Source organism: Coturnix japonica, unplaced genomic scaffold (assembly GCF_054131305.1).
Source record: "Coturnix japonica strain WE unplaced genomic scaffold, WE-NBRP24 Scf071, whole genome shotgun sequence".
NCBI lineage: Eukaryota > Metazoa > Chordata > Aves > Galliformes > Phasianidae > Coturnix > Coturnix japonica.
Window position 1 is genome coordinate 473,405 of NW_028188974.1, and position 15,102 is coordinate 488,506.

General features: G+C 44.7%; 1 protein-coding gene across 7 annotated transcripts in view; it reads left to right on the plus strand.

Annotated features, from left to right (window-relative positions):
* LOC146751606 (ubiquitin-conjugating enzyme E2 R2) overlaps positions 1-14,679 on the plus strand; it is a 136,622-nt gene extending 121,943 nt beyond the window's left edge. For 5 of the 7 annotated variants that reach the window (XM_085533937.1, XM_085533938.1, XM_085533934.1 and 2 more), the window contains 3 exons: positions 4,112-4,209; positions 12,421-12,555; positions 13,975-14,679. In XM_085533937.1, the coding sequence (XP_085390063.1) occupies positions 4,112-4,209; positions 12,421-12,555; positions 13,975-14,194 (453 nt within the window). In that variant the 3' untranslated portion in view covers positions 14,195-14,679. Of the gene's footprint in view, positions 1-4,111; positions 4,210-11,824; positions 12,001-12,420; positions 12,557-13,974 lie in introns of those variants that run through there. The other 2 variants (XR_014941330.1, XM_085533940.1) reach the window with 2 other exon arrangements.
* The last annotated feature ends 423 nt before the right edge of the window (positions 14,680-15,102 follow it).

Here is a 15,102-nt window from a genome sequence, read left to right on the forward strand (position 1 = left end):
CTGGAGCGATGATACAGCGCTGGGCAGAAGAAAACAACATTGAATGGCGATTCCACCTGCCATATAACCCAACAGGGGCAGGCCTTATTGAACGCTATAATGGTATCCTTAAGGCTGCCCTGAAGACAGACTCTCAGTCCCTGCAGGGGTGGACAAAATTATATGAAACCGTGCGGGACCTGAATGAAAGACCTCGGGATGGCAGACCCAGTGCCCTGAAAATGTTACAAACTATATGGGCCTCCCCTCTTAGGATCCAAATTACAGGTACCGATAATGAGGTAAAACCACAGGTTGGTAATGAAAATAATCTTCTGCTCCCTGCCCCTGAGAATTTAAAACCGGGAATCCATAAGATAAATTGGCCCTGGAAGGTGCAGGTAGGACCCAAGTGGTGTGGCCTACTTGCACCTTGGGGGAGATTATTGGAGGTGGGAGGTTCAGTCACCCCCTCGGTGATAGGTACATGGCCTACTGACATCGTGGTCAATACTCCGGTCTTTATTGCTAAAGGAACACCTATTATGTCCCTATGGCAGATCAAGACTCCTCCTCTGGTGCCAGATATAGTTATACAGCCACAGATATCTGGCCAGAGGGTATGGTATCGGAGGCCGGGACATAATCCAGTACAAGCAGAAGTATTGACCCAAGATAAGAATACGGCCTGTATCTTGCCCTGGAGGGCGGATCTTCCCCTCCTAGTACCTTTGAAACATTTGTATTATTCTCCGTATGTCTCTAAGCCTATAGGACCATCAGAGGACAATTCGTTTGGGACTGATGAAACGCAGGTAGACTTGCACCTCGAGATGGCTTGTCTCCAGTTAAATCTATCAAGCACTGGCCCATGGAAGATTATGAACATCCATCAAATCATCATTCAAATTTTATCAACGTTTATGGCGACGGGAAAACTGTATTAGTGTCACGTTGGGTTTCTGTAATAAGAAGAACTCAACTTGGTTCACGCTGTGAAGGGTTGGAGTGTATGGGAAATCACAGCCTGAACCTTTGATTAACTAGGTGGGGCAAGTGTTGGGTCAGCTGTGGGAGCACAGGTGAGAGTAATTTAGCTGTGCTCTCGGAAGGTGTGGAGTTCGACTCCACCTGCTCTAAGACCTCTTAAAACCTCTTAAGCCCTTAAATAGGGCTGACCACCACCAAGGCACCATCTCTTGGAGTTTGTTCTTTGGTGGAGATTGCCCCAGCTTTTCCAGCCAAGGCGTCGACTTTGGTGAGTTTTTTCCTTTACAAATGACCTTTTGAATATTTGCCATCATCTTTGTTAACATCTTCATATCATTCAACCTTACAACATCCTTATAACAATGCTGAGGAAGTGTGGAATAGATGAGTGGACAGTGAGGTGGGTTGAGAACTGGCTTACTTTTGGAGCATAGGGGGTTGTCATTGGCAGTGCAGCGTTTGGTTGGAGACATGTGACTAGCAGTGTTCCCCAGGGGTCAGCGCTGGGTCTGCTCTTGTTCAACATCTTCATCAATGACTTTGATGAGTGGATAGTGGCTGCCCCCAGCAAGTTTGCTGATGATACGAAGTTGGGAGGATTGGCTGACATGCCTGAAGGCTGTGCTGCCATTCAGTGAGACCTGGACAGACTAGAGAGCTGGGTGTTAAGAAACCAGATGAAGTTTAACAAAAGCAAGTGTAGAGTCTTGCACCTAGGGAGGAATAATTGCATGCACCAGTACAGGTGGTGAGTTCTGCAGAGAGTGACCTGGGTGTCCTGGTGGATGACAGGTTTGCCATGAGCAAGCAGTGTGTCCTTGTGTCCAAAAAGGCCAATTGCATTCTGGGGTGCATTAAAAAGAGTGTGGTCAGCAGGTCGAGCGAGTTGATCTTCCCCCTTTACTCTGCCCTGTTGAGGCCTCATCTGGAGTACTGTGTCCAGTTCTGGTCTCTCCAGTACAAAAAAGACATGGATCTCTTGGAGAGAGTTCAGCAGAGGGCCACAAAGATGGTGAAGGGCCTGGAGCATCTTGCCTATGAAGAAAGTCTATGTGTACTGGGCCTTGAGAAAAGAAGACTGAGAGGGGACTTTATCCAGGTCTATACATATCTGGCCTCACCAATTTGCCCCCCATACCACAGATTCTTTTCAGCAGTGTGTGGAGACAGGACAAAGGGGAAATGTCCAGAAACTGGAGCATAGGAAGTTCCACATGAATGTGTGGAAGAACTTCTTTACGGTGAGGGTGACGGAGCACTGGAACAGGCTGCCCAGGGATGCTGTGGAGTCTGCTTCTCTGGAGTTAGTCAAGACCTGCCTGGATGCCTACCTGTGTGACCTGGTGTAGGGAACCTACTTTGGTAGGTTGGTTGGACTTGATCTCTGGAAGTCCCTTCCAACCACTATGATTCTGTGGGGAAAAAAAAAGTAGAACTTGTGGGTTGAAATAAAAACTATTTACTAAGATAGAAAAGGAAGATGAAAAAAGGTAATAGTAATGATAATAATACACAAAACAAGTGATGTGCAATGCAGCGTTCACCTCCTACTGACCAATGCTCAACTAGTTTTCAAGTGGTTGCCCCACCAGCCATCTCCCCACAGTTTTATAGTCTTTCACAAGGCCATGTGGTATGGAATATTCCTTTGGCCAGTTTATGTCATCTGTCCTGGTTCTGTCCCCTCCCAGCTCCTTGGGCCCCCTCAACCCCCTCAATGGTGGAACAGTATGAGAATCTGAAAACCTGAAACATCCTTGGCTCTGTGCCATATTGCTCAGCAACAACTGAAACTTGGGCATGTTATCAACATTGTTTTTCTGCTAAATCCAAAACATAGCATCATACCAGACACCATGAAGGGAAAATCAACTCTGTCCCAGCTGAAACCAGGACACCAGTAAGAATAATTTTCTGCTTAAAATGATAATAATAATATTTATGGATTTCACTGGTTTTTTGGAGTCCTTAAAAAAAGAAACCACCTTATAACAAACTGTTCCACAAACATAAGCATATGTTTAGTTAGAAGCTATCTTGTCAGGATGCTGTTGCTGAAAGAGTTGGTTTTACAGACTTGTTACTTTTTATAAATGGTAGGCATTAGTCACCACGTATATTGAGGAGTATGTGGCTGTATGGCTTTCACATGCTGACAAAGTATTCTTCCTCTGGTATACTGAAAGGGATTTTCAGTGAAACCTTTGGAGAGCATCTCCTGCTTTTTCACTTGATGTTTCAAACAGTTGTCTTACAGGAAACAGCCTAAGCCTGCTTAGAATTATCTGTTCAACCTCTGTGTATCCCCAGAGAAGCATTGTTTTGATACCTGAGCAAGGATAAAACGCAAAATCCTTGGATGTAAAGATTTCTGTAGTTAACTCAGTTACCACTGGGGGAGAAGTTAATCCTACTTTAGGTCTCATGTAACTAAAGCTCAATTTCTATCACTATCGTGACATGCTATGTCTAGAGACTAACTTACTTTACTGTGACTTTACTATTATTTTTGACTGTTTTGTTATGTTCTTTTAAACCTCTCGGCCTGAGATTGTTTTGTATCTGCTCTGTTTGTGAAGAAGTAAAATTGCTTTTGACAAGTTTTTGCCAGTACCAGGCATTGTATTCACACATAGGCCAATAGTCATATACAAAACAAAGAACAAAATATACCCCAAAATTGAAGGGGTTCTTGGGATATACTAGTATTCCTTCCAAGAAAACAGCCTAAGTCTAGAAAATACTCTTTCTTTTGTACTGGCCCTTATATGAGTCCAGGGTGACTCCACCCTGGGTTCACCCCTTCTGGTCACATGGTGAGCACAGGTGCAAACAATTTGCTTGTGCTCCCTGGGCCAGCCACACCCCTTCACCTGGTGCTCAATCACCTGTTCAAGACATGACCTAACAACAGTTTCTCTACAATATCAATTTGCAGACTAGCTCTCTAAGTTAGGAAAGCTTTTGAACATATTTATACAGTAAATCTAGGAAGAACTGATAACTGTTAGCAGTTCCCGCATGTTTTTATTGGTGTTTATATTGTTTAAGGCTGAACCACTCAAACAGCCACAGATGGAACTGAGTCATTAGCCTTATACCTTGAGCTGGGTTATTCTCAACTTTAATTTCTGTCTTTCAGAATGGAGATGTGTGTATTTCCATTCTTCATCCACCTGTAGATGACCCACAAAGTGGAGAGCTGCCATCTGAGAGGTGGAATCCTACCCAAAATGTCAGGTAACAGTGTGGACCAGTGATGTACAAAGCTGACCTCAAAGGCCTGTTGTCTATCTCCTAGACTGTGGTGGGAAAAGATTTGGAAGGAAATTTAAGATATAAGGTTTGTTGGTTTTTTTAGGGCTTAAATCAGCGCCAGAGTTACCAAGCTGTCTGAAGATACTGGAGTGTTGTGTGTTCTGATATTTTATTAATAATTTAGAGCCTTCTTTACTGTTTTCATGTTGTTAAAGAAAGTTGTCTCAAATGATTTAGTTTTTCCCAGGCAATGTTATCCTACATTCAAGTTATCCAAATTTCTCAGAGATACCAATAGAGGAAAATAACATCTTTGAGTATTCAGACCCAGCAGGAGTAATTCTGTGTGTAATCTTTCCTATGGTTTGCTTTCTAATTGCAAGTTCATATTTTCTGTCCTGTAGGGTGGTGTCTTCAGCTGTTAGCTAGGTAGTTTTTTTTTTTTGCTACCAAAATCAACCTTCACCCAAAAAGGGGAAGGGAGATAGGAGCTGGACTTGAGGAAACAGAGCAGCGGCAACAATCTGTCACGGAGTTCTCTCTAGAGCTCACTCCGGGACAGTGGGCACAAACCCGGGGCAGCAGGAACAAAAGCCCCCCCCCTTTTCTCTAGCGGCAGTGCGGAGCGGCCCGGCCCGGCCCGGCCACGTGCGTTTAGGGAGACGGGGAAGGGAAGGGAGATTGCGATTAGGTCTAACAAAAAATAAGGGAGAAAAAAAAGGTGATCTGAGAACGAATGGCAGTTTAATAACCCAATAACGCTAAACAACAACAAGAGAGTTTCAACAAAGAGAATACCAAGTCCCCAATCTCACCGATGGAGCTGTGGAAGGCAGGAAGCTCTGACCACGTTGTCTCCTCGCAGGGAGCCGGCCAGCAACCCCGTCCCCTTCCTCACTTCCCTTCCGGTGCCCCTCCCCACATGCTCATTAAGGCAGTTCACAGAAAAAAAACTTGTCCCCTTTACTCCCATTATGAAGCATGGTGTTCTGATGTGGAATACCAACACCAACCAAATTGCAAAACCATAACATTCCACCCCTTATTACACATCATCACATCATGCCTAACTTTTATCAACATATAAACAGAACAGTAGTTAACATGCATTACATATGTACATACAGATATATATATATATACACACATGGAATCACAGGCTGCGCTCCCCCAGCATCAAATTTCCCTGTGGCACACACTGAACATCCCCATCCTTCTGCATCACCCACCAGGTGCACCCAGGTCCCTGTGCAAAGACAGTTCCACGGAGGGGCCTCCCCTTTCCAGAGGCTGGAAGAACCCAAACCGCTTTTCCCAGCATATTCTTTACATGCACCACAGGAACCTTGTCTCCCTCCACGGTACGCAGGGAGCTGGACTGTGTAGGGCCGTCTCGGTTGGCTGATCCTCGGGTGTTTACCAGCCAGGTGGCTTCTGCTAGATGTTTCTCCCAGTTCTTAAATGTTCCACCACCCATCGCTTTCAGCGTGGTTTTCAGCAAACCGTTGTGGCGCTCGATCTTACCAGCGGCTGGTGCGTGATAGGGGATGTGATAGATCCACTCTATGGCGACGCCCATCTTGCCATTTCACCCCTAGAAACTGGATTTCTTGGGCAGGGCCCTTCACTTTGTCTCGCTTAATAGCGAAACCAGCAGACAGGAGGATTTGGATTATCCATTCTCCTTTTTTAAAAACCTCCATCGCTGTATCACCCCACACAACGATATCATCTATATACTGCAGGTGCTCTGGAGCACCGCCCTGTTCCAACGTGGCTTGGATCAGCCCATGGCAGATGGTCGGGCTGTGTTTCCACCCCTGGGGCAAACGATTCCAAGTGTACTGAACACCCCTCCAGGTATGCAAGGAGCCCCCTGGCCAGTCACTATACGATGTTTCTGCCAGTCTCTACCAGTGAGGCTTATCTCGGCCTCCAATACAGACAGTTCCTGCGAACCCCCAGTCACCCCATGTATATGTATCCGTTCTGTCCCTTTGAAACCTGAGGGTATCAGAGTGCACTGTGCACCGGTATCCACCAGTGCTTTATATTTTTGTGGTTCTGATGTGCCAGGCCACCGAATCCACACAGTCCAATACACTCTATTATCCCTCTCCCCCCCCTGGCTGAGGGCAGGGCCCCTCTATTGGTTGTCTGAGGCGGTAGAGGCAACCTCAGTAGTGGCTGACCTCTTTTGTAATTTTCTTACCCGTGCTCGCAGTACAAAATTGGGTTCGTCATGCCACTTCTTCATATCCTCTCCATGGTCACGCAGGTAGTTCCACATGGCACCACGTGACATAGGCTCACTGCGGTCCTTCACTCGGACAGGTGTGCGCTTGCGTCTGACAGCTGAGACTGCCACAGGTTCACTGTGGTTCCTTGCCGCAGACCAGCTCTTCTGCATGTTGTCCTGCCTTCTCTCCATTTGGTCCATTCTATCCACCATTTTACAGATGGCTGCGATGGTGGTACGGTGTGGCAGTAGTGAGTATTCGATATTTTGCAGTGAAAGGATGAGCTCAAAAATTTCAGGTCTCCTATCCAGCTCATCATACCTGTTAGAGTTCGTTAATAGTACACTGGAATACTTCACTGGTGCTGACCGTATGAGTTTCTTGCATATTTCCGGAGTACCGCTCACCTTTTCTGGGTCATGGTAATCCTCTGGGTCCCCAGGGACAAACGTGGGATCGAACAGCATTTCTGCCACAGCCATTTCTCTCAGGTACTGGATACCTTCCTCAGCTGTACTCCATTTTTCCAGTACAGGCTCCAAATCACTTTTGAGAAGACAGGTTGCCTTTACAGCTGATAGAATCCTCTCCCAGAGATTGGCGACTCCATCGAGACATCTGCTGATCCCTCTATCAATAGATGAGTCTCGAGCAATGTTTTCCTAATTGACGAGCCTCATCGCAGCTTAGGGACATGCAGGAGGCCCCATTGTCCCAACACCGGAGCAGCCAAGTGACAAGGCGTTCACCTGGGAGTCGGGCAAACTCCTTTCTCGCACTTTGGATTTCAGTAATTTTCAGAGGTTTACGAGTAGAGGAAGCAGTGACTTTTCCCTCATCATCACTATCTTCTCCGCGTCTGTTAGTCTTCTGGGTTGCCTTTCTCAGTGGTTTTGGGGAGGGTCCCTCACCAGGATCTTCCTCTACTTCCTCCGTCCGTTCCAGACGTGAGGGCACACGCTCCCATCTCTGGCCTTCATCGTCACTATCTTCTCCATGTCTGTTAGTCTTCTGAGTTGCCTTCCTTGGTGGTTTTGGGGAGGGTCCCTCGCCCGGATCTTCCTCTACTTCCTCCATCCGTTCCAGACGTGAGGACACACGTTCCCATCTCTGGCCTTCCACTGGGGCGACTGACACTGATGCTGGTGCTTCCTGTGGTCGGCTGGGATTAACTTGTTGCCTTCCCCTTAGTATTTGGATCTCATTCTCGAGACTCTCTATCTTTTTCATAAGCCATTCGTTCTGAGATCCCCCTGATCTCCCACACTCACTCAGGGGTTCTATTAATTTCCCAAGGTCCCTCTGGTGTTCAGGGGTGAGATTACCTGATACTGGGGGTCCCGATGCTTCTGGCCCTTTTCCTGAGTCTCTCTGCACTATTCTTTGCAAGTCTCTCTGCAATTTATAGTAAACTACTACAATTAGAGAGACTAACAACACAGTATTCCAATTGACACCCCAGTCATACTTAAGGAATTCAGAGCATTCGTGAGCCAGTTCAAGCACGGTGCCTGTGATGTTCGTTAGTCTGGAAGGGAGCCAGGCAGATATCTCTATCCCTGCCAGCCATCGGCTTAATAAATCTACCCCTACCCCCAACATCAAGAAGTCCTTAAGCCAGGACCACAGGAACCTACGGACTATCAGTCCTACATACAGGGCTGCTGAAAAAAACCACCTAATTACTGCCCAAAACATTGCCCTGAGCTCTGCCCGCATTCTCCACCAAAAATGTCACGGAGTTCTCTCTAGAGCTCACTCCGGGACAGTGGGCACAAACCCGGGGCAGCAGGAACAAAAGCCCCCCCCCTTTTCTCTAGCGGCAGTGCGGAGCGGCCCGGCCCGGCCCGGCCACGTGCGTTTAGGGAGACGGGGAAGGGAAGGGAGATTGCGATTAGGTCTAACAAAAAATAAGGGAGAAAAAAAAGGTGATCTGAGAACGAATGGCAGTTTAATAACCCAATAACGCTAAACAACAACAAGAGAGTTTCAACAAAGAGAATACCAAGTCCCCAATCTCACCGATGGAGCTGTGGAAGGCAGGAAGCTCTGACCACGTTGTCTCCTCGCAGGGAGCCGGCCAGCAACCCCGTCCCCTTCCTCACTTCCCTTCCGGTGCCCCTCCCCACATGCCCATTAAGGCAGTTCACAGAAAAAAAAACTTGTCTCCTTTACTCCCATTATGAAGCATGGTGTTCTGATGTGGAATACCAACACCAACCAAATTGCAAAACCATAACACAATCTAAGGAGGAAAACTTATTTTACTAACTATGATATCAGAATACAACACAGTATAATACAATCTAATTGAAATTGAGGCTAATAAATCAAGGAAAATAAGAGAGAGAGAGAGGTTTCCAAAGACCGAGAAGCCTACTTGGAAATTGAAGGCGCCACGGCTTGGAAGCACACCCACACCCGCTGCCAGGCAGTGAAAGAGAGAGCCAGCATCACTTCTGTGTTTCCCTCTCCGACTGTGAGGCCCTCTGGGATGTGTAGTTCTTCTCTGTGGTCCACGTGATGTCATGACGTGGAATACCAATAGCAAAAATTACAAAACCATGACAGTAGCAGAGCCATTCAAGGCTAACGTGTCAATTTTTTAAAAACATCGACTGGATTTCATTCTACTTTCAAGATGCTGCCAATAAAGAACTGACAACATAAGTATCAAATAGCAAATCACTTACATGTGCAGCAGGAGTGATGTAGTAGAAAAACCTTTAACTCAGATACTTCTATTTAGTGTGATTCATTATCTAAATAAGGTTAAAATAATTGCCCTTGATTTATTTTTTTAATTTTTTTTTTAAATAAAAAAAAATAATAATTTAAAAAAAATTTTACAGTATCACACAGGAATTGTTTTCAGTGTTATTATGTGTTAATTCCTTAATTTTAAATCTCTCTCTTTTTTTTTTTTTTAATTGGTAGATCCAGCTAGGGATCTCCTCCCCTGTGAGGGAATGCAGCAGTTTGAAAAGAGTTCTCTGATTCTGCATTTATCTATCTTGGATTCATTAAATTCCTTTGAAAAGAGCCTTTGTCACAGCAGAGTAGGGGGGGAGAGTGTACTAAATTCTTGACCCTTGGAATGGGGTAACTGCAAAGTATTAATGTGGCAGGAAACTAGGAATTGTAACAGTCAGAAAATAATAATAACTGATGTTTCTTCCTGGAACATACTACTTAAAAGTTTAAAAAGGTTCAAGAGATGGTGTGTCTTAACTGTGTGAAGTCGTAAAGGGCTGGGAATTTTACCTTAAAAGTTTAAGGTAAATGTTATCAATCTGTCCCAAGTGCATGAAGCAATCTTTCAAAAGTTATGGTTCAGAATTGTTTTTTTGTTCATTTTAAGTATCTTAAATAGTATTTTAAATTGTGTATTGCTGAACATTCAGTTGTCCCTCTGTTCATATGGCTTTTTAAACTGTTTTTTCATACATTTGATTGGTTATCTCCTCCAGTTGTTACAACTAGATGACAAGCCTCAAATCATAGCTAAGAAATAGCTTAGAACATTAATTTAGATTGCACAGACTTTTTGACTAATTATATACAATATGAGGTTTGACGTGAAATATATCTTGCTACTTCTGATTGCTGTTTTCCCTTACTGTAGTGCAGTTTTTGGTGTTTACTCTCTTGGAACATATTGGCTTAAGGGTGACATTTGGGGAGAAAATATTCCTCAGATACATTGGCAAGCAGAAATGAAACTTGTACTTCTAGCCCACTGCTGGTGTCACCCATTGGGCTAAGTGCTGCATAAATGCTTCCTGCTGGAATCCCACCTGGCTTTGCAAGGCTCCAGTGTCTGTCAGATCAGAGGCAGCAGGACTGAAGGTGCATGAGGGGAGTATGTTTGTGTGTAATGAGCTGCATACATAGCCTGGGCTTTCTCTTCTGTTGATGAATTTTGTAAATCTTGCTGAGTATTGACAGTTTACTACAGGTGACTATGGTTGGGGGGGGGGGGGGGGGGATATTCTTCATCTTTGAGAACACTTGTGCTTCCACTTCTAAATGTGTCAAGCATACTTTTTTTTTTTTTTTTTTTTTTTTTTTTAAACAGTAAATATGAACTTTCCTATCACTCAGAGCTGATTATATCCTTTGGAAAAAAAAATGTAGAAGACTCCTGATAACTGTGCTGAGCAGTCTGGCCAGACACAAGTGTTTAGTTTCAAAACCTTTCAAGAAGCTAAGCATCTGAATGGCCAAGCATTTCCTGGAATAGTATCTCAGTTATATGATTTGTTAGATGTGCTCAGTATGCACTGCTCTGAATTCACCTTTAAATCAGTGTGAATATTTTCCATTATCAGGTTCTGTAGATCAGTTGCTATACACTGCTGTGTTTCAAGACCTATTACTTGCCTCTGTTCTTTCCTTCTATTTAAATTTTATGCTCTTGCCAGTGCAGAGGTTCATAGGAAACACAGGAGTAGGAGCTGGGAAAGAGAGATGGTTTTGGCTTTCATTAAGTGCTTGCAGAGGGATGTACATAGTGTCAAGGTTTTCTCTAGATTTGTGTCTTTGACAGGGGGATAGCAGGCCTGCTGGCCCAAAAGTGGGGAGGAAAGGGAGAAATGGAACGAAGGGGTGGGGGGGGGGGGGGGAAGAAAAAAAAGACAAACAGTGGCAATGATCTGAGGAGGAAAACAATACAAGTTAATTGAGATTGAAGCTAATAAATCAAATAAATGAGAGAGTTTCTGAAAACCAAGGTTCTTACTCTGATCCACCAGGGAGCAAAGAGCTAGTCTTATGACTTCTGGTCAGTTTTATCTTTCCCACTGACCGGAAAATGGAAATGAAACAGTGAAGTTTTCTGGGAGCTATAGTACATCTCTTCTGAGACTCCCAATGCACTACATGACATGATTATGTGGAATACCAATAACAGAAATCATAAAACCACGACTACCAGCTAGCTCAATGCTGTTGCTAGAAGTCCAGGAAAAATGCCAACTGGAGTTACGTGACTGGCTTGTGCTGGTTTTGCTGAGGCAGCCAAAACCTGGTGGGCACTTAGTGGTTTGCCTGGGTGTTGAAGAACATCTACATTGCTTTCCCATTGCTGTGCATCCTACTTTAGTAGCCCTGGAGGTGTACAGGCTGAGGTGTTATCTGTCTGAAGCTCCAGGCTCTGAGCTCTGAGCAGGGTAGGGAAGAAAGCACAGTCTGGTCAAGGGACTTGGGTTGCAGTGGTCCTCTTGCTATTTAGAGGGACATGCATTGTTCCTCCTTGCTACGTAGGAGGACAGGCAGAGTCCAACTTTCTGCTGGGAAGCTGAATGTTGACAGGAACGGGCTCACCAAGCATGTTTCTATCCCTGCACCATTCACAGGCAACATGGATTAGGTGAAATCTAGTCTGAGCTGAGCTCTGCTGGCTACCCCATCACAGACACATGAACAGAAGTGATGGGCCAGGTGCTGGAGTGCACTTGGCTTTGCACTCCCACCCTGCACTTGTGTTCCCCTCTTCTTGCCATGACACAAGCTCTTGGATGAGGTAGCACAGGTAAGGCCTCTGCAGTTCAGTCTGGGAATCCTTGGGTGTGGCTGCTGGAAGATTCCAAACTAGTTAATGTGTGCAGATCTGCTTCCAAACTAGTAGTGTCCCCCATTCGAGTCTTCAGAGGTGCTAGGGCCACCCAAATATCTTCGTGATTTTTGCTTCTAGATGTTTTGGAGTGCTTTGCTGTCTGTAGTCAAATCAGGTCCTTGAGATCTGTATTGCATCATCTTTCCTGTGATGACAGATGTGGTCTGAAACTGATAAATACCTGCATTCACATCAACTACTAATCAGTTATCTTTAGCTTAAGCTTTGCCTTCAAACAATTCACTTTGATGCCTTTCTGATGCGTTGCCCTAAAGTTGTCAGCAGAATCCATGAGTACTTTCAGTCTGACCCTGCTGTTGTGGTTACCTTTTCCAGGACTATCTTACTGAGTGTAATCTCTTTGCTTAATGAGCCCAACACATTCTCTCCTGCCAATGTGGATGCATCAGTCATGTTCAGAAAATGGAGGGACAGTAAAGGAAAAGACAAGGAGTATGCTGAAATCATAAGGTAAGTTTTGCAGTGTGCTACCAGCCTCCTGCTTTGAACCCTACAATACAGACTACTTGTAGAACTAGCTTCTCTCTGGTTGCTTCTTTAGAAATGAATTTTAGAGTTTTATTTCAAGTCCAGGTGTCTGGTCTATATAAGGTTTTCAGCAAATAATTGGTGTAGACTTCTGCAGCAGAAGGATCAGGCTGATCTGTATTTGAGTTGTTGTAGTGGTGTGGGTTGGTTGTTGTTTTTTTTTTTTTTTGGGTTTTTTTTTTTTTTCAGATTAATCTGGCATGATGCACTGCAAAACCTATTGGCTACTAGTAAATCACAGTTACAGTTTGTGCTTGCCTTTAAAAACACTGCCTGCCTTGCTTTAGATATGATTCAAATTGACTGCAACCTTCTAATTCTGTGCTTAATGCACTCATGAATCATAATTTTGTCCCTCCAGTTTGAAGGACTATCAGCAGGATTTGGCAAGTGTTTGCAAAGCTTGCGGTTTGATTAGCTCAAAGCACTGTTACGTCTTGACTCTCCTTTGCTCAGAAGTTCATGGTTTATCAGGTGCTGCTGAAAGACAATATAAACATGAGACAGGGTGGCTCAGAATCATAAATGAGCAGCCTCTACTGCAGAATGGCTGCTGCCACACTTGTCTGGCAGAAAAAAGCACGTCAGCATTGACTCAGCTAGCTGGGAATGCAGGATACAGGTTGGAGCTAAGCAGGGTGGCTGCTGATCTGAGCTATATGAAGAGCTGTAGGTTATCTTAGTCCCTGCCAGCTCCATTGACTTTCGCAGAGCTGAATTTATTCCACAAGCAGGAGCTCAGGATGGAGGGGCCAGCAAGAGGGGGCACTACCATCTGCAGCCCAGCCCCTCTGCCCTGAGCTGACTGCAGTGCTTGTATCTGGGGGCCAACAAGACAGTGTCAGGGTTACAGCTGTGCCCCAAGGTGCAGCCCCACTCTCCTGCTGCCCTCACCATCTCGTGGGAGCTGAGAGGTGCCAAAAACTTGTGGAAATCCAGGTTTTGAGTGTACTGGGATAGCTTCCTCCACCACTGAAGGCTGTGGGATAATATCTCAGAAACAAGCTCAGTAAGTCATCTTGAGAGATCCCTGAGCAGCCCTTCTCCAGCAAGTTAAAGTAATGAAACTTGCTTTGAGCTCTGTCAGATCTTTAATGCAGTCCTGTACAGTAACTTGCTTCACATGTTGCTGGAAGTATACATGCTGTGAACTTCGAGTACTTCCAGACCTGGGACTATGAGAATGAAATCTCTTGCTGCTGGTGGTCTCTGGTAGATATGAGTGGTGGGTGAAGCAACTCTACTAGCTGTATGTTGCCAGGGTTGGGGGGCTGGGGGCCACTGAACAGTGGGGAGCTGTGCATGTACCCTGGTCATGGTGTTCTGTCCTCCTTCCTTCAGGAAACAGGTTTTGGCTACCAAAGCTGAGGCGGAAAAGGATGGCGTGAAGGTTCCCACTACACTAGCAGAGTACTGCATCAAAACTAAAGTGCCTTCCAATGACAACAGTTCAGATTTGCTTTATGACGACTTGTATGATGATGACATTGATGATGAAGATGAGGAAGAGGAGGATGCTGATTGTTATGATGACGATGATTCTGGCAATGAGGAGTCGTGACCTGCTCTCTATGCTGTTGTACTGCCCTGCCAACTCAGGCCAGAAGGGAGCAGCAGTAAACTAGCAGCAGTCCAGCAAAAAAGTGTGTTGAGGGGGAAGGGATCAAAAAACTTTTCTCTCCTGCTGTCTCCTGTTGTATGGATCTGTTTGCTCCTTTTTTATGGACTTTTGAGAGCCTCTCCACAGAATGTTTGAATTCTTGCATTCTTAATCCTTTCATCACTGTATTATTTCTTTTTTAAAAAGAAACTCCTTTTCACTTTATGAAACACAGCAAAACAGATTTGCTTGTGTTTATATTCTTGAATTAAATTCAGTCTTGCATTGAGATGTTTAATGTTTTTAAAGCTGGAACAAACCCAGTGGGTGCTGGGTTTTTGAGGAGCTCAAATGCTGCTTTGTGTGGATTTTTTCTTCCCCAGTAAATGTAAATTGCCAAGGTTTAGCTGCTCTGTTTACAATAATAGCATGCATACATTCATTTACCTTTGTGGTGATAGCTTGTTTTGTTGATGATGTTGTTGTTTTTGTTGATGTTGTTGTTTTTTGTTTTGTTTTTAAGGTGTGGGGTAGAGAGTGTAAAGCTACTGTGTGTTGAATTGATGGGATGTTACTGAAAGGTACAGTATTCCTTTTTTATCCTGCTCAAGATAGGAAATAGCTGGCCCTTGGAGCTCCAGAAGGCACAATTAGCTTTGTCTCTGAAAAATGCTTGTCCTATGAACCCTGTACTAACCTGTACAAACCTAGGTTGCTATTTATTTATTTTTCCCAGGCTGTTAGGACTAGAAAATAAAACGTCTAGTTTACCCATGCTGCTGAGACCTGCTGCCTCTCTCCAGAAAGAGAGCAGACATGCATCTTGCTGCTGAGATGGCTGTCTTCTGTGGCCAGCTTTCATCCTAACC